The sequence below is a fragment of the Microcaecilia unicolor genome, chromosome 5 (genome assembly GCF_901765095.1).
Source record: "Microcaecilia unicolor chromosome 5, aMicUni1.1, whole genome shotgun sequence".
NCBI classification, from domain to species: Eukaryota; Metazoa; Chordata; class Amphibia; order Gymnophiona; family Siphonopidae; genus Microcaecilia; species Microcaecilia unicolor.
In genome coordinates this window covers 77,106,305-77,125,002 of record NC_044035.1, presented here as the reverse complement: position 1 = coordinate 77,125,002, position 18,698 = coordinate 77,106,305, and the positions used below count along the sequence as shown (strand labels likewise).

Sequence of the window (18,698 nt, the reverse complement as noted above, 5' to 3'; positions counted from 1 at the left end):
TGAGCAGAAGGGTCACTTAAGTATCTGGGTGTCTTTATTCCTCCTGATATCTCACGTCTGTATGACTAATGTGCATCCTCTTTCAATGGATATTAAGCAAGTCTGGCCCTCTGGTATGCACACCCGGTGACATTATTGGGCAGAATTAATTTGTTCAGCATGAAGTTGGCTCCATGTCTGCTTCATGTGCTTCAGATGTTACCTTTGTTTTTTATATTTCAAGATTAGTGGCTACTTGGAGCCACCGTCGAGGGATTTTTGTGGCAGGCTCGGAGCACGAAACTGCTCCTTTGCATTTTATAAAAGCCCCAAGGTCATGGGGGCTTGGGATTATTGAATGTGAGGTACCTGACAATGGCATGCACAATGCAGCACATCAATGGCTGATTTAGGGGCACTGCTACCTTTCCTGTTGCTTCATTGGAAAAAGGTCTTTTGCTCCCCTCAAACACTTCAGTTGGCAGCTTCATACCTTCTCACGACGGGCGCCTCAAGCTCTCTGTGGCAACTTATTTCTGCATTAAGTCACACCTAAAGGTGACTGTGCAAGAGACACCATTTCTCTGCAACTGCTTCGCCATTTTACTTTATGGGAATCCACGATTTTCCTCCAGGACAGACTCTGATGTTTTCACCTGCTGGTGCTCCCAAGGATTACAATATATTTCTCAACTTGTAACAGAGAGACAGGTCAGCTAAGGCCTCTCTCGGAGCTATGCCAGGAATACACTCTGCTCTATACAAATTGTTTTGCCTATGTTCAGTTATTGAATGCAAAAAAAAAAAAAAGTGGTCTCAAAATATCTATATCATATGAACCACATCAATCATCTTCAAAAAAAAGTTATTTTTTCCAACTATAATAGTAATATTTTTATAGACCATCAGAAGGCGGATAGAGTCCAGCTATTTGTTGTATCCAGTCTTTCTTCTTCTCACACCTATTATCTTCATAAGTCCATTTTTCATCAAATTCTTTACATGTACTGTCTTGCATATATACTTCAAATCATGCATCACAGTCAAATTTTCACTTATCATAGCAAACTTCTCTTCAGCTATTTCCCATACAGTTTGCAATAAACCGATCCAACACAGCACTATGTTTCACCACTCCATCTGCATCAGGGATTTTAGGGTCTGCAAAGAATAAAAATGTTATCCAACCACTTCATTCTGTATTTCTTCAGGAATAAGCTTCTTATAACACAGACTGTCGTCTTTACAAAGATGGTGGCAGTTTTTTTTTTAATTCTTTAAACCTAGCAACTTGATGATGTGTACCAAATATCACATCACACTAATGAATACCACTCCAGTTCCTCATTCAATCTCAGCGGAGCCACTGTTTTCAAATCATATATCCAACGCTGTTCTTTTTTATTTAAAAAGTATTTCAAAATTACCGCTCTCCCTCCTGACTTCCAGTATACTATCGACAACTCACCATTGTATATCTGCAATTGTGTGATTCATTTGCAACCAATGTGCCCTATTGGAGGGGTCATTTGACAAGTATTAACTCTTGATTTACAGTGGTGGAAATAAGTATTTGATCCCTTGCTGATTTTGTAAGTTTGCCCACTGACAAAGACATGAGCAGCCCATAATTGAAGGGTAGGTTATTGGTAACAGTGAGAGATAGCACATCACAAATTAAATCCGGAAAATCACATTGTGGAAAGTATATGAATTTATTTGCATTCTGCAGAGGGAAATAAGTATTTGATCCCCCACCAACCAGTAAGAGATCTGGCCCCTACAGACCAGGTAGATGCTCCAAATCAACTCGTTACCTGCATGACAGACAGCTGTCGGCAATGGTCACCTGTATGAAAGACACCTGTCCACAGACTCAGTGAATCAGTCAGACTCTAACCTCTACAAAATGGCCAAGAGCAAGGAGCTGTCTAAGGATGTCAGGGACAAGATCATACACCTGCACAAGGCTGGAATGGGCTACAAAACCATCAGTAAGACGCTGGGCGAGAAGGAGACAACTGTTGGTGCCATAGTAAGAAAATGGAAGAAGTACAAAATGACTGTCAATCGACAAAGATCTGGGGCTCCACGCAAAATCTCACCTCGTGGGGTATCCTTGATCATGAGGAAGGTTAGAAATCAGCCTACAACTACAAGGGGGGAACTTGTCAATGATCTCAAGGCAGCTGGGACCACTGTCACCACGAAAACCATTGGTAACACATTATGACATAACGGATTGCAATCCTGCAGTGCCCGCAAGGTCCCCCTGCTCCGGAAGGCACATGTGACGGCCCGTCTGAAGTTTGCCAGTGAACACCTGGATGATGCCGAGAGTGATTGGGAGAAGGTGCTGTGGTCAGATGAGACAAAAATTGAGCTCTTTGGCATGAACTCAACTCGCCGTGTTTGGAGGAAGAGAAATGCTGCCTATGACCCAAAGAACACCGTCCCCACTGTCAAGCATGGAGGTGGAAATGTTATGTTTTGGGGGTGTTTCTCTGCTAAGGGCACAGGACTACTTCACCGCATCAATGGGAGAATGGATGGGGCCATGTACCGTACAATTCTGAGTGACAACCTCCTTCCCTCCGCCAGGGCCTTAAAAATGGGTCGTGGCTGGGTCTTCCAGCACGACAATGACCCAAAACATACAGCCAAGGCAACAAAGGAGTGGCTCAGGAAGAAGCACATTAGGGTCATGGAGTGGCCTAGCCAGTCACCAGACCTTAATCCCATTGAAAACTTATGGAGGGAGCTGAAGCTGCGAGTTGCCAAGCGACAGCCCAGAACTCTTAATGATTTAGAGATGATCTGCAAAGAGGAGTGGACCAAAATTCCTCCTGACATGTGTGCAAACCTCATCATCAACTACAGAAGACGTCTGACCGCTGTGCTTGCCAACAAGGGTTTTGCCACCAAGTATTAGGTCTTCTTTGCCAGAGGGATTAAATACTTATTTCCCTCTGCAGAATGCAAATAAATTCATATACTTTCCACAATGTGATTTTCCGGATTTAATTTGTGATGTGCTATCTCTCACTGTTACCAATAACCTACCCTTCAATTATGGGCTGCTCATGTCTTTGTCAGTGGGCAAACTTACAAAATCAGCAAGGGATCAAATACTTATTTCCACCACTGTATGTTCTGTAAACACAAACCCATACTGCTCTTCCTGTTCTAACTCTATACATTTTTTACATGGGCATATCTCTCTATATAAAACGCACCTCCAACGTTCTATTGAAGCCTCAAGTTTCCCAATGTTCTAAAAATGAAGTGGTGTAGATCGATGCTCCTCCATGAGTGTATGCCCTGCCCTCACGTCACAACGTGATGACGTGGAGGGCGGAGCACTTAACACTCAACGAATCACATCGCCCACCCAATCCGTGACGTCAAACACATCGCGAACGACCTGCAACAAAGGGAGGACTACCATCGCCCCACCCTTGCGTCACAACGGAGCACTGACACTTGGGAGGAAGCGACGAGGGAGTGAGCCAGCCTAAAAGTGGGAGGGAGGGAGCGAGCCAGCCAGCCAGAACGTGGGAGGCAGGCAGGCAGCCTGAACGTCGGAGGGAGGGAGTGAGCCAGCCAGCCACCCACCCAGCCAGCGAGCCACCCAGCCTGCCTGAACATGGGAGGGAGCCAACTTGAACGTGATACTGGGAGGGAGGGCCACGACCCTGAAAGGCATTAGGAGGGGGGCCCACGACCCTGAAGCTGGGAGGGGGGAGGGCCCCTGCCGCACTCTCTCATTCTTTCTCACACACACTCTCACACAGACAGCCTCACTCTATGTCACACACACACTCGCACATTCACTCTGTCTCTCTCTCTCACACAGTCACTCTCACACACACTCTCTCAAACATACACACTACGATGAAAACCTTGCTAGCACCCGTTTCATTGGTCTCAGAAACGGGCCTTTTTTTACTAGTTATTACATAAATCACATTTGCTGAAGCACATGAGGTATCTGTTCTAGCTTTTATTACTGTACCTGTCGCGGCGAGGACCAATCATCCTCTCACACCACCAGCATATGCCACATCTCCTATGTTGAATAACCTGGCTAGTAGATTGTTTATTCTGCAGACGTTCCCCAATTGACTTCCCCCTACATAATGCAATAATCGGGGGATTCCAAAGGTAGTCACAATTCTATCACATGCCAGTGTTTACGTATACTTGATGCTACCATTGAAAACAGATTTGAATAAGGTAAAATACATGTAATGTTAACCTGTGGTTTTTGCTGCTTATAAATTTAATAGCAACTTTCCTTGAGCATATCGTACTCGAAGGTATGCTCTATGAATAGTTCTCAAAGTATAACCTCTGTCCAATGATTGCTGTTTCAATTGGTTAACTTGATATTTAAAATCCAATGATGATGAACAAATTCTTCATACATGCAAAAATCGCTTACTGGTAATCCATCTTTTAGTTGACGAGGGTAGAAACTATGGTAATGTAACAAATTATTTTGATCTGTTTGCTTCCAGTATAGTGTAGTTCCCAAACAATCAGGAGTTTTAAATACAGTAACATCCAGAAAATTAACAGATTGAAAATAAGTTACAGTAAATTGCAGGTTGGCGTTTTGTCTATTCAACCAATTAATTCCAATAAAGAATCTCCCATACTGGTCCAAATAAAGAAAACATCATCCAAAAAGCATTTCCAACACAGTATAAATTGACTCCAGACTGATTCAAAAAACATAGCGCTATGTCAGATCAGGTTATTGCAAACTGCAATAGACTGGGTTTCTGTCAGACTGTATGAGAAGTAACTGGAGAAGTTTTCTAAGATAAGTGAAAATTTGTCTGTGGTACAGGACTTGATTTGAAGTATATATGCAAGAGTACATGTAATAAAGAATTTTATATATAATTTGAAAAATGGAATGATGAAGATAATAGGTATGAGAAGAGTCTGGCTACAACAAATAACTAGACTCTATCCACCTTCTGATGGTCCATAAAGATATTAGTATTATATTGAAAAAATGAATTTTTTTTTTAAGATATAATGTTCAGTTCCAGCATTATGTCCAGTCTCAGCTGAACGAAACTGACCAAGGATATTCAAGAGACACTTAACACCGCTTTGACTTTGGGCTCTCAGAACCCGGTGCCATTAGCATATCATCGCATCCTCCAGGACACGACTAAGGACATGAGCTACTTAGCTTATACTGTAGCATGGTTAGAGGAACTAGGAGTCGACATTCCAGCTGACCAAATCCAGTTTGCCAATGTGGTGCTCTGGGAACTACAATACAAACTTATGTTACGCTTGTACATTTCCCCCTCCCAGACTCAGAGCATCCATCAGCTCTTCAGCGGCTTGTCCTAAATGTCAGTGTTCCACAGCTAGTTTAAGCCACATATTCTGGTTTTGCTTGAGGATCCAATCATTGGAAAGAAGTACTGCACAATTTATCAGTACAATGGTCCTGCCAGATAAGTCTGTCCTCTACCTTGTTGTTTGATTGATATGGTATTTCCCTGCCCATCCTCCCCCCCCAAAAGGCTTGCACAGATTTCTTCAATGCACAGTGATCATGGGGAAAAATGTGATTTTATTATCTGTGAGAGACTCTCAGGCACCCACTTTTTTCAACTGGCAGATACAAATGGTCGCTTTACCTTCTATGTAGCGCCAAACCATCAATGACCTTTCCTCAGTGCATGGACAACAGTTCCAACGAATTTGGGAGCATTTTTGAGACATGTTTCATGCCCCTGGCCCACAGCAAAAGTTCTTAAGGCATGCCATTGATTTATAGTTCATTGTGTTAGGTTCCTGTGCAAGGGGGAGGGGTGGGGCACTGGTGAGATGAGAGTGGGTTTCTCTTGGGGTAATTCTAGGGGATGTGGGGAGAGTTGTTGTATTGTTGTGATCCATTTTGTACCTTGCCATTCTTTGCACAGTTATAAAGCTTTGTTAACATACTGTTTGGCATTAGTGTCTTGTCTTAATAAAGATGATTTAAATATAAAGGGTTACCATTGTTCTCCATATAATCCGACTTTTCATTTATCCGACAATGGCTCTGTCCCATTTACGTCAGACAATCAAGACTGTACTGTATTACCCATCTTTTTGAGAGTATGCCACCCAAGGTAGAGTACAACATATTAAAAACACAGTAAAGATGACCTAGAATAAAACCAGGCTTTACAAAAAAGATCCATAGTAAAAATGTGTTGCTATCAAAGTATAACGTGCATGAACCAGTGAAAGCAATTAACACACAATAACTTAACAAAGCTATATAAAATCCCTTGCCACATGTCCTGTGTCAGCAATCGACAGCAAATAGAAGCAGAGGGGAAAAAATCTGTGGAGAGGGAGTCCATATGAAAGGCTTAGATTGTATCTTAGTGGAACATCCCTTAAAGCATGGCAGAGCAAGTTTTTCACCCGCTTCTTAAAATTTATGTATAATTTGCAAGGGTGAAGAACATTAAATAAGCACAAATAAAAAGCGAGTTATAAACCATAACCATAGCTTATGTTTTCAGAATAGCAAATGGGCAAATAAAACAAACACACTGTATTATGCCTTGCAGTCAAACACTCCAAGATTATACCTACAGGTTGCTTAGTTACAAGTGAAGTAGGCACTGGAGTGTAGTCCAAATCTTCATCATTGAACAGATCTTCAGTGCTCAGTCCAATCGCAGCTCCCATATCAAGGCCTAGCTTTTTCTGTAACAATTTTCTTTGTTGTGCTATCCTCTCTTTAGCATCAACATCACCTAAAAAAATATTTAAAAGCCATTATTTTTCACTGTGAACATAAGGTAATAAACCTAAACCATTAAGGTTTCTAGCAGGGCTTCCAAAAGAAGACTTTTTGTAGTGTTAGCAAAAATAGGTTTTCAGGATAACCAGGTGGTGCTTGTTTTGAGTTTTAAAGCTGTTGCAAAAAAAAAAAAAAAACACTTTCTGTCTTCCAGTTTCACCTTATGGAAAGGCAATCTGCAGTACAATTGAGTAGTTACTTTCAAAATTGATGCCCTGAGCTCTGACTGGCCCTGGATTTCAAATCTAGTCTGAAGGTACTGGATTTTCACCAGTCTCAGCCAGGGAGCAGAGAGAGAAAGATCTCTTTACTGAGATCCTGTGAGCAGTTATATGTTATAACCTGTGAGCAGCTATATTTCCTGAACTCCCCAGGTACTACTCAGGTAGTAAACCAATGTTTAGACAGTTTTATAATTGATTCATATTCAGTTACCTGTTACTGCTTGCTGATTTCACCTTTTTCTGTTCACTGTTCAAGTTCTGTGACAATAAACCTTATTTAGTTTGACTCTGCTGTCCTGGACTGACTAAGAATCCTGGTTCGTGTTTTTGGGTCTGTGTGTGCTTTATGGGAACTGTGGGACCCTTGGAGTGTGGCCCCAGTGTCCTAGAAATCACCATGGAATAACCCGAGAGTAGGAGACTAGACCAGAGATACGCGAGACCCAGTCAGTGTGTGGAGGGTGCTAGTATAGAGCACGAGCCCAAGTGCAGATGAGGCTGGGCAGTGCTCAGCAGACCATTCAGGTGGCTGCAGGGTAACCTCAGGCAGGTGCGGGATGTTTCGTGACACATGATTTCCAATGTATTTATTTATTGGGATTTATTAACCGCCTTTATGAAGAGATTCACTGAAGGCAGTGTACAGAAGGTACAGTTTAACATAAAACTTACAATTCAACTTACTGTTATGAATACTCATTGTGGGTATATTGAATACTCAAACTAGTTGTGAGATCACCATGACAGGTCTGGAAGTTCTGCTCTAGAAAGAAAATGAAGATGCATACCTGTAACAGGTATTCTCCGAGGACAGCAGGCTGGACATCATCATGCATGGGTCGTTGTCCGCAACAGCCCAGGAGCTCCGGCGGTCAAAACAAAAACTTTTGAAAATTCTAAAAGCAACATGGCGCACGGGGCCAACCCACCGCGCATGCGTGAGTGACTTCCCGCCGGCGACGCCCACGCGCTTCCCTCAATTATGTGGAAAGCAAACGAAAAGAAGAACAACTCCGAAGGGGAGGAGGGTGGGTTGTGATGATGTCCAGCCTGCTGTCCTCGGAGAATACCTGCTACAGGGTATGTATCTTCATTTTCTCCAAGGACAAGCAGGCTGGACATCATCACACATATCCCTAGCACCCAGGCTCACTCAAAACAATGAACATAGGTCAATTGGGCCTCGCAACGGTGAGGACATAACTGAGATTGACCTGAAAAAACAAACACAACTAAGTGAGAGTGTAGCCTGGAACAGAACAGAAATGGGCCTAGGAGGGTGGAGTTGGATTCTAAACCCCAAACAGATTCTGTAACACCGACTGCCCAAACCGACTGTCGCATTGGGTATCCTGCTGAAGGCAGTAGTGAGATGTGAATGTGTGGACAGATGACCATGTTGCAGCCTGGCAAATTTCTTCAATGGAGACTGACTTTAAGTGAGCCACTGACGCAGCCATGGCTCTAACATTGTGAGCCGTGACATGGCCCTCTAAAGTCAACCCAGATAGGGCATAAGTGAAGGAAATGCAATCTGCTAGCCAATTGGAGATGGTGCGTTTTCCGATGGCAACTCCCATCCTGTTGGGATTAAAAGAAACAAACAACTGGGCGGACTGTCGATAGGGCTTTGTCCGCTCCACGTAAAAGGCCAATGCTCTCTTACAGTCCCAAGGTGTGCAACTTGTCCTCACCAGGGTGGGTGTGTGGACGGGGCAAGAATGTTGGCAAGACAACTGACTGATTCAGATGGAACTCCAACACCACCTTCGGCAGGAACTTAGGGTGAGTGCGGAGGACTACTCTGTTATGGTGAAATTTAATATAAGGCGCATGGACTACCAGGGCTTGGAGCTCACTGACTCTATGAGCTGAAGTAACAGCCACCAAGAAAATGACCTTCCAGGTCAAATACTTCAGATGGCAGGAATGCAGCGGCTCAAAAGGAGCTTTCATCAGCTGGGTGAGAACGACGTTGAGGTCCCATGACAATGGTGGAGGTTTGACAGGGGGCTTTGACAAAAACAAACCTCTCATGAAGCGAACTACTAAAGGCTGTCCAAAGATAGGCTGACCCTCTACACGTTGATGGTAAGCACTGATTGCACTAAGATGGACTCTTACTGAGTTAGTCTTAAGACCAGACTCTGATAAGTGTAGAAGGTATTCAAGCAGGGTTTGTGCAGGACAAGAAAAAGGATCTAGGGCCTTACTGTCACACCAGACGGCAAACCTCCTCCATGTAAAAGAATAACTCCTTTTCGTGGAATCTTTCCTGGAAGCAAGCAAGACTCGGGAGACACCCTCTGAAAGACCTAAAGAGGCAACTTCTAAGTTCTCAACAACCAGGCCGTGAGAGCTAGAGACTGGAGGTTGGGATGTAGAAGTGACCCCTCGTTCTGAGTCATGAGGGTCGGAAAACACTCCAATCTCCACGGGTTTCGGAGGACAAGTCCAGAAGAAGAAGGAACCATATCTGACGGGGCCAGAAAGGTGCTATCAGAATCATGGTTCCACGGTCTTGCCTGAGTTTCAGTAAAGTCTTCCCTACTAAAGGTATGGGAGGATACACATACAGAAGGCCTGTCCCCCAATGTAGGAGAAAGGCATCTGATGCTAGTCTGTCGTGGGGCTGAAGCCTGGAACAGAATTGAGGTACCTTGTGATTGGTCTGAGTGGCAAAAAGATCCATCCAGGGGGTGCCCCACGCTCAGAAGATCTTTCGGACAACGCCCATGTTCAGCGACCACTCATGAGGTTGCATTATCCTGCTCAACCTGTCAGCCAGACTGTTGTTTACGCCTGCCAGATACGTGGCTTGGAGAATCATGCCGTGCTGATGCGCCCAAAGCCACATCCTGATGGCTTCCTCACACAGAGGGCGAGATCCGGTGCCCCCCTGCTTGTTGGTGTAATACATCGCATCCTGATTGTCTGTCTGAATTAGGATAATTTGGTTGGACAGCCGGTCTCTGAAAGCCTTTAGAGCGTTCCAGATCGATCACAATTCCAGGAGGTTGATCTGAAGACCGTTTTCCTGGAAGGACCAAGCTCCTTCAGTGTGAAGCCCATCTAAATGAGTTCCCCACCGCCCAGGAGGGATGCATCCGTCGTCAGCACGTTTTGTGGCTGAGGAATTTGGAATGGACATCCCAAGGTCAGACTGGAGCGAATGGTCCACCATTGTAGGGAATTGCAAAAATCGGTGGAAAGATGAATGACATCCTCTAGATCCCCTGTAGCCTGACACCACTGGGAAGCTAGGGTCCATTGAGCTGATCTCATATGTAGACGTGCCATGGGAGTCACATGAACTGTGGAGGCCATGTGGCCGAGAAGCCTCAACATTTGCCGAGCTGTGATCTGTTGAGATGTTCGAGCCGAGGACACTAAGGCTAGAAGATTGTCCGCCCTTGCCTGGAGAAGATAAGCTTGAGACGTCCGTGTGTTCAACAGAGCTCCTATGAATTCCAATTTCTGAACTGGAACTAGGTGGGACATGGGATAATTTATTACAAACACCAGCAGTTCGAGCAGTTGAATAGTAATCTGCATGGATCGTAGAACTCCTGCTTCCGTGGTGTTCTTTACCAGCCAATCGTCGAGATAAGGGAACACATGCACTCCCAGTCTGCATAGCGATGCTGCGACAACTGCCAAGCACTTTATAAAGACCCTGGGCGCAGATGCTAGACCAAAGGGCAGCACGCAGTATTGAAAGTGCTGAGTCCCCAGACGAAATCAAAAGGTACTTCCTGTGAGCTGGAAGAACCAAGATGCGAATATAGGCGTCCTTTAAGTCCAGAGAGCATAGCCAATCATTTTCCTGAATCATGGGAAGAAGGGTGCCCAGGGAAAGCATCCTGAACTTACTCTCGGACCAGGAATTTTTTCGGGCCCCTTTGGACTAGGATGAGACGCAACCCCCCTGTTTTCTTTTGCACAAGGAAGTACCTGGAATAGAATCCCAGCCCTTCCTGCCCGGGAGTCACGGGCTCGACCGCATTGGCGCTGAGAAGGGCGGAGAGTTCCTCTGCAAGTACCTGCTTGTGCTGGGAGCTGAAGGATTGAACTCCCGGTGGGCAATTTGGAGGTTTTGATTCCAGATTGAGAGCATATCCTAAGCGTACTATTTGAAGAACCCACCTGTCTGAGGTTATAAGAGACCACCTTTGGTGAAAATATATCAACCTCCCCCCAACAGGCAGATTGTCCGGAACGGATACCTCGGCTATGCTGCTCCGGAACCAGTCAAAAGCCCGTCCCTTGTTTATGCTGGGGAGCCGGAGGGGCCTTCGGTGCACGCCGCTGATGAGAGCGAGCCTGCTGGGAGCGAGCTTGAACAGGCTGACAAGAGGCAGGAGTGTACCTACACCTATTATAAGAATAGGGAAGGCGCTTCCTCCCTCCAAAAAACCTCCTAGAGGAGGAGGTAGTAGCAGAAGGCGTCCGGCGGGAGAGAGAATCCATAGCATCATGATGCTTCTTGAGCCTATCGACCATATCCTCAACCTTCTCGCCAAAAAGGTTATCCCCCCCCCCCGGCAAGGAACATCCGCCATTCGCTGCTGGGTCTTCTGATCCAGGTCCGAGACACGCAGTCATGAGAGTCTGCGCATCACAATACCTTGAGCAGCTACTCGGAATGCGGCATCAAAAGAGTCGTAAGCCCCCCTGACCAGGAATTTGTGACACGCCTTCTGCTGCCTGACCACCTGGTAAAAAGGTTCAGCAAGCTCCGGAGGAAGAGCTTCAACTAAACTGGACAGTTGCTTAACCGAGTTCTGTAAGTGAATGCTGGTGTACAGCTGGTACGTTTGGATCTTGGCGGCGAGCATTTCAGCCTGATACGTATGCCTCCCAAAAGAATCCACGGGCCTAGACTCTCTGCCCGGGGGCGCTGAGGCATAGTCTCTAGTACTCTTGGCTCTTCTGAGAGCAGAGTCCACCACCATAAAATCGTGAGGCAGTTGGGCCTTCAGCATCACAGGCTCACCATGGACTCTGTACTGGGACTCGGACTTCTTGTTGACAACTGAGTTAGAAAGAGGGCAAGACCAATTCCGCAACATCAATTCCCTGAGTGTATTGTGCAGGGGGGGGCCGTTGCAACCTCTGCAGGCGGAGAAGGATAATCCAGGACCTCGAACATCTCAGCCCTGGGCTCAACCACAGCCTCCTTGGGAAATGGAATGTCCTTAGACATTTCCCGCACAAAAGACAAAAAAGTAAGACTCTCAGGTGGAGATTGTCTAACCTCAATAGGCGGAGTAGGATCAGAAGGAAGCCCCTGGGAATCTTCCTCTGAAAAATATCTGGTGTCTTCCTCTTCTCCCCATGAGTGCTCCTCTTCAGTATCGGACAGAAGCTCTCGAAGAGCAGCCCGAACCCAAGCCTGTCTCGACTTCGAGGATCGACGTCCTCGTGGGCTATGTCGAGAAGTCGACCCCTGCCTGGACTCCGATGAAGCTTCCTCCACCGACGTCGAGGGAGAGTCAACCCGGGCGGCAACATCCTCACAGGAGATGGGCCAGACGCCGTCTCAGCAGTAGGCACAGGAGGCACAAGCACCTGCGGTATCGAAGCAGATTGACGGAGCAGTCCTTCCAGAAGATCTGGAAGAATGGCCCGGAGACGCTCATCGAGAGCTGCCATCAGAAAAGGCTGCGGGGCCGATGCAGGAATCGGCGCCAGAATCTGAAGAGGCTCGAGAGCCGGTACCAGGCTGCCGGACGACCGACGCATCGGCACCTTCTGAATGGAGGGTGAGCGGTCCCTCCCAGCACCGACGCTTCTCGGGTGCCGACTCCCTCGGCTCCCCGGAGCTCTCTATACCGTGGGAAGGAGATCGATGGCGATGCTTCTTAGCCTTCGCTCTATGCCCGTCATCGACACTCCCCGGTACCAATGAAGAGGACTTGGAATCTTCACGCCTCCTCGGGGCCGGGTCCAACGCAGGTCGGTCCCGGGGGGCCTGCATAGCAGTAGGCCTCGAGGCGGGTGGAGACCCACTCGATGCCTCGCTGCTCCCAGCTCAAAGTGGTCTCTCGGCAGCCATTACCTGGACTCTCGGTGCTGCTTCCCTCGATGTCGATGCTGACGTTTAAGGACCGGACCGATCCGAAAAAAGACTCTCGCACTGAGCCTCTCGAGCCACGCCGCTTCTAGAATTTTCAAAAGTTTTTGTTTTGACCTCCGGAGCTCCTGGGCCGTCGCGGACGATGACCCATGCGTGATGATGTTCAGCCTCCTTGTCCTTGGAGAATAAATGTTCCTCAACAAGAAAGAGTATAATTAAAAATAATGTAATGTAATGTGGAAAGCAAGCAGATCAAGCATGGCTCATGAATTCTTCCCAAACCCTCCATGTAAGTGTGCACAAATAGCAACGTTGTCCGTGTCTGACTTGCTTTTCATAGTTTGAGTGGGGATTGTTAAGGGATGGTCATTTTTGGGTGGAGAGTGCTATGTTTCATTGTAACTAAGCTTCTATGTTGCAGAAACTATAAATGCTTCTCCTATTGAAATGCCCGGGGCCATTTATTAGGGGAGCTGATTTCTCTGGAACACTCAGTCCAATCTGGCCCATTTTCAAACCGTCTCTTCACTGGTTTTTCCACAATGCTAAATTCCATCCCATTAAATTTTCAGCATGTTATCTCCAGACACATTCTTGACGCCTTATGTATAACTCTTTTGAACTCCTGTTGGGTTGGAAATAATAAGAAATTAGCTATTATCCTAACTAGGATTGAAGTAGCTGTCTCATGGTTACAGCAGCAGTCCGAGAACCAGAGAAATCAGGGTTCAATTCCTAGTTCCAATGTTTCCTGTGATTTTGGACAAAATAGATATTTCCCTATCCCAAAAGGGCTTTGTCTACTGCACCTAAATATAACTTGCTTTGAGCTTCGGTTTGGAATGACAGGTAATCAATCTAAAACCCAAATCGGCAATATTTACCTGCTTTATCATCCTGAATCTCAAATTCTTCCCCAGCAGACCCAAGAAGAGAGGCTCCATGTTTTAACAGTCGAGAAATATCAAACCTATCAAAGCTCAAACGGTCGGCAGAAGATTCATCCACAGAAGTTTCCAAACCAGGTTCTGTACATGGTTTAAAAGACATAGCAGCACAATGAAAAGGTAAAATATTTTAACCATGTGTTTCACTCAGTCTAACAAATGCCCTTTCCTGCTAGTTCCAAGGGCTCATTTCAAATTAATCTGCATCATATTACAGAAATAGATGTTAGGCAGATTAAGGCCACTTAGCCCATCCAGACTGCCCACTTGCGCATTCCTGCTACAGTCTCATAGATCTACCTCTTACATCTCCCTGCTGCATTCTCATAGATCTACCTCTAATCTCCCTGCAATTTAAGTCCCTTTACATCTGTTCTACATATTTGAATTCTGACACTATTTGGGTACCTACCACCTTCAAAAGAGTTCTGCTCCAAGTGTACTCCAATCTGTAAATGAAAATTGTACTCACTTTCCTTTTGAATTTCCTTAAGTTTTCATTCTACAGAAAATGTTACCTTCCTTCTGGTACATTATTAAAGCCTGCCAGATATTTGCATGTTGACACTACAGCTCCTGTTTCTGTCTCCAGTCTATGTATTGCTTATAGTGCAGGCTATGAACTAGCTTGATGGCCCTTTTTTTGAACTGCCTCCCTCTACATGATCATGTTGTTCCCAGAATTATCTAAGGTGGGAGCTCAGACTTGTGGAAAGGCATTACTACTTCACTTTTTTGGCTAGTAATGCTTTATGTTACCAAGTATTGCCATTAGTTTTCCTAATTATTTTATGACCCCTAGTGCTCTGATATTTAGTGGCTGCTAGTTCTTTTCCTCAAAAATTATATTTAACCATTTAAGTAACTATCAATGACATACAAAAACTGTTGTATTAATTAATCCACTGCAGGATCAATGTAACAAGCTGTATATTAGAAGGGTGCACTTATCTACAGTACATAGCATTCATTAAAAAACCTTTTAACCCCGATGCAGTAAGCTAATGTGATGTGAATTGTCATCAAAAAGTGTGTATCAATAGAACAAAAAAATATACCAAATACAACCTCAATCTGCAGTGGTTTTTGCTGGATCTGGAGTAAAATGTCTCCCTTCATGTAAGTGTGCGAGTAGGGACTGGCTCACTTGTCGACAGGAAGTTTAAAAAGGCCAAACTCCCTGACCCCTACCCCATAAGCCATCATAGCACCTCAAACCAGGTGGTCCAATGGAACCCTCCTTGTGTTGCCATCATCTCAGAAAGTGGTGATGCTTCATCTCTAGCAGTGCTTTAGGATACACTGCCAAGCATCAGTCTGCCAAATAAGGCAATGCATCCCCAACATGCTGCTAGGGGTCAGGCATGATCCTTTATCAAGACAGTAGCAGCACAAGGTCACCACAACACCACCAGGCACTTCTCTGAACCAGGTATTAGGCCAGGAGGGTCCAGCTGCACTGAAGGCTCCATGGTCAAGGGTCTTCCTGTTCCATGGTATCCTGGATCAGATAGCTTCAAGGTAAGGATGGCTACTGGGTCTTCTTGGGCCATGACTCCCCTGAGTGATGCACTTCACCTCAGATGACCCTGCTGCACCCATTTAGGATCTTTACTTCAACGCTGAACCAAAGCAAAGAATCTAGACCAGTGATGGCGAACCTATGGCACGCGTGCCAGAGAGGGTACGCAGAGCCCTCTCTGTTAGCACACGCGCCCAGCCACTTTCCCTTCATCCTTCGTGTTAGAAAAAGAAAAAAACCAAGCAATCGCGGCACCACGCGCCGTCCAGTTCCCGCCCCCTCCGAAATTTAAAACTCATACCTGTCCTGCTCAGGGTTAAGGCGGCGTCAGCAGCGACACCACCACTGAAAAGCATGCTAGCTCGGAGCGCCTTCAGCTTCCCTTCTGTCTCTCGACCAGAGCTTGAGAGACAGAAGGGAAGCTGAAGGCGCGCCGAGCTAGCACGCTATTCACTGGTGCTGTCGCTGCCGACACCACCTTAACCCCGAGCAGGACAAGGTAAAATGATGTATCATACCTGATAGTTTTCTTTCCATTAATCATAGCTGATCAATCCATAGACTGGTGGGTTGTGTCCATCTACCAGCAGATGGAGATAGAGAGCAATCCTTTTGCCTCCCTATATGTGGTCATGTGCTGCAGGAAACTCCACAGTATGTCGATATCAAAGCTCCATCCGCAGGACTCAGCACTTAGAGAATTACACCCACAAAGGGACACTCTGCCCAGCTCACCACCGCCGAAACGGGGGAGGGGAATTAACCCAGCTCATCCCTACACAAGTGGGGGAGGGGAATCCGTCCAGCTCATCCCCGCGGAGCAGGGAAGGGACACCACACCCGCCGATGCGGGGGGATCTGGCTTATCCTGCAACCGCAACCGCGGGAGGAGCTGACTAACCCTAACACCGCCGAAGCGGGAGGGGTACAAAGCTGCCCTACAGCCGCACGAAGCGGGAGGGAGCACCGGCAAAATTTAGGTCTCAATCCAGCACCGTAAAACGGAGGGGAGAAGAATGCATCAGCTCACTGTAACACAAAATCGTCTCAACTCCTGAAGAATCCAATTGAAAAAACTTGAACACGAAGTCCTCCTGAACAGGAACTGAAGACTAAACTTGAACCTGAAATGCAAACAGGATAAAAACAGTACAGATATCCGGGAGGGGCTATGGATTGATCAGCTATGATTAATGGAAAGAAAATTATCAGGTATGATACATAATTTTACCTTCCATAGCACCATGCTGATCAATCCATAGACTGGTGGGATGTACCGAAGCAGTACTCACCCAGGGTGGGACACAGAAATCCCTGACCGCAACACTGAAGCTCAAAACCGGGCCTCCGCTCGCGCAGCCACAGTCAAGCAGTAATGCCTGGAGAAGGTATGAGCCGATGCCCAAGTTGCCGCCTTGCAAATCTCTTCCAAGGAGACGGACCCGGCCTCCGCCATCGAGGCCGCCTGAGCTCTAGTGGAGTGAGCCTTCAGCCCGATAGGCGGCACCTTCCCTGCGGCCACATAAGCCGCTGCAATGGCTTCCTTGACCCATCTTGCCACTGTAGGCTTAGCAGCCTGCAGACCCTTACGAGGAACTGCAAACAGGGCAAACAGATGATCCGACTTCCGGAAATCATTGGTCACTTCCAAGTATCTGATGATGACTCGTCTCACATCTAGATATTTGAGAGCAGAGTACTCCTCTGGGTAGTCCTCCCTACGAAAGGATGGGAGACAGAGCTGCTGATTCACATGGAAGCGAGAAACAATCTTGGGCAGGAAGGAAGGCACTGTGCGAATAGACACTCCTGCCTCAGTGAACTGCAGAAAGGGCTCTCGACATGATAGCGCCTGGAGCTCGGAAATTCTTCTGGCTGAAGTGATAGCCACCAAAAAGACTGCTTTCAACGTCAGGTCTTTCAGAGATGCCCTTGACAAGGATTCAAAAGGCGGCTTCTGCAAGGCTCTTAGCACCAGATTGAGATTCCACGCAGGTACCACTGAGTGTAGAGGAGGGCGCAGGTGATTAACTCCCTTGAGAAAACGCACCACATCTGGCTGCGAAGCCAGGGAAGCACCCTGCAGGCGGCCCCTGAAGCAAGCCAGAGCTGCTACCTGGACTTTAAGGGAACTGAGCGACAGGCCTTTCTCCAGACCTTCTTGCAGGAATGCCAACACTGAAGAAATTGGAGCAGTGAAGGGAGAAAGAGAGCCTGCCTCACACCACGATGAAAAGGTACGCCAAACCCTGGCGTAAGCAGTAGAAGTAGAGCGCTTCCTCGCTCTCAGCATAGTGGCGATGACCTTGTCTGAGAAGCCCTTCTTCCTCAGACGCTGCCGCTCAATAGCCAGGCCGTAAGACCAAAGGGGGAGGGATCCTCCATCACCACGGGACCCTGATGCAACAGGCCCTGCTCCGCTGGCAGCCGCAGAGGGCCGTCCACTGAGAGCCTGATCAAGTCCGCATACCAGGGACGTCTGGGCCAGTCCGGACCCACCAGGATTACCCGGCCCGGATGCTTTGCCACCCGGTCTAGCACCCTGCCCAACATGGGCCTGGGTGGGAACACATAGAGAAGCTCCTGTGTCGGCCACTGTTGGAGAAGAGCATCTACTCCCAGAGATCGAGGGTCCCGTCCTCTGCTGAAAAAGCGCGGCACTTGGCAATTGGCCGATGACACCATCAGATCTAGGCTCGGCTGGCCCCAGCGCTTCGTGATGTCCAAGAATGCCTGAGCAGATAGCTGCCACTCTCCGGGATCCAAGGTATGGCGATTGAGAAAGTCCGCCTTGACATTCATTACTCCGGCAATGTTGGCCGCCGACAGCTGTTCCAGGTTTGCTTCGGCCCACTGGCATAGATTCATGGCCTCCTTGGCTAGAGGGGCGCTCTTGGTACCTCCCTGGCGATTGACATAGGCCACAGCCGTGGCATTGTCCGACAGGACCCGTACTGGCTTCAACGCCAGTACCGGGAAAAACTCCAAAAGCGCCAACCGAATGGCTCTGAGTTCCAGGAGGCTGATAGACCACTTTGCCTCTGCAGAAGACCAGAGCCCCTGCGTTGTCCTTCCCAAGCAGTGGGCTCCCCAGCCCGTCAAAGAGGCGTCCGTC

General features: G+C 47.0%; 1 protein-coding gene across 1 annotated transcript in view; it reads right to left on the bottom strand.

The window, feature by feature from the left end:
• The window catches only part of BTAF1 (B-TFIID TATA-box binding protein associated factor 1), a 620,170-nt gene that overhangs the window by 502,194 nt on the left and 99,278 nt on the right, over positions 1 to 18,698 (bottom strand). Inside the window, 2 exon segments of the mRNA XM_030204965.1 lie at positions 6,601 to 6,764; positions 13,999 to 14,142. Of these exon segments, the coding sequence (XP_030060825.1) occupies positions 6,601 to 6,764; positions 13,999 to 14,142 (308 nt within the window).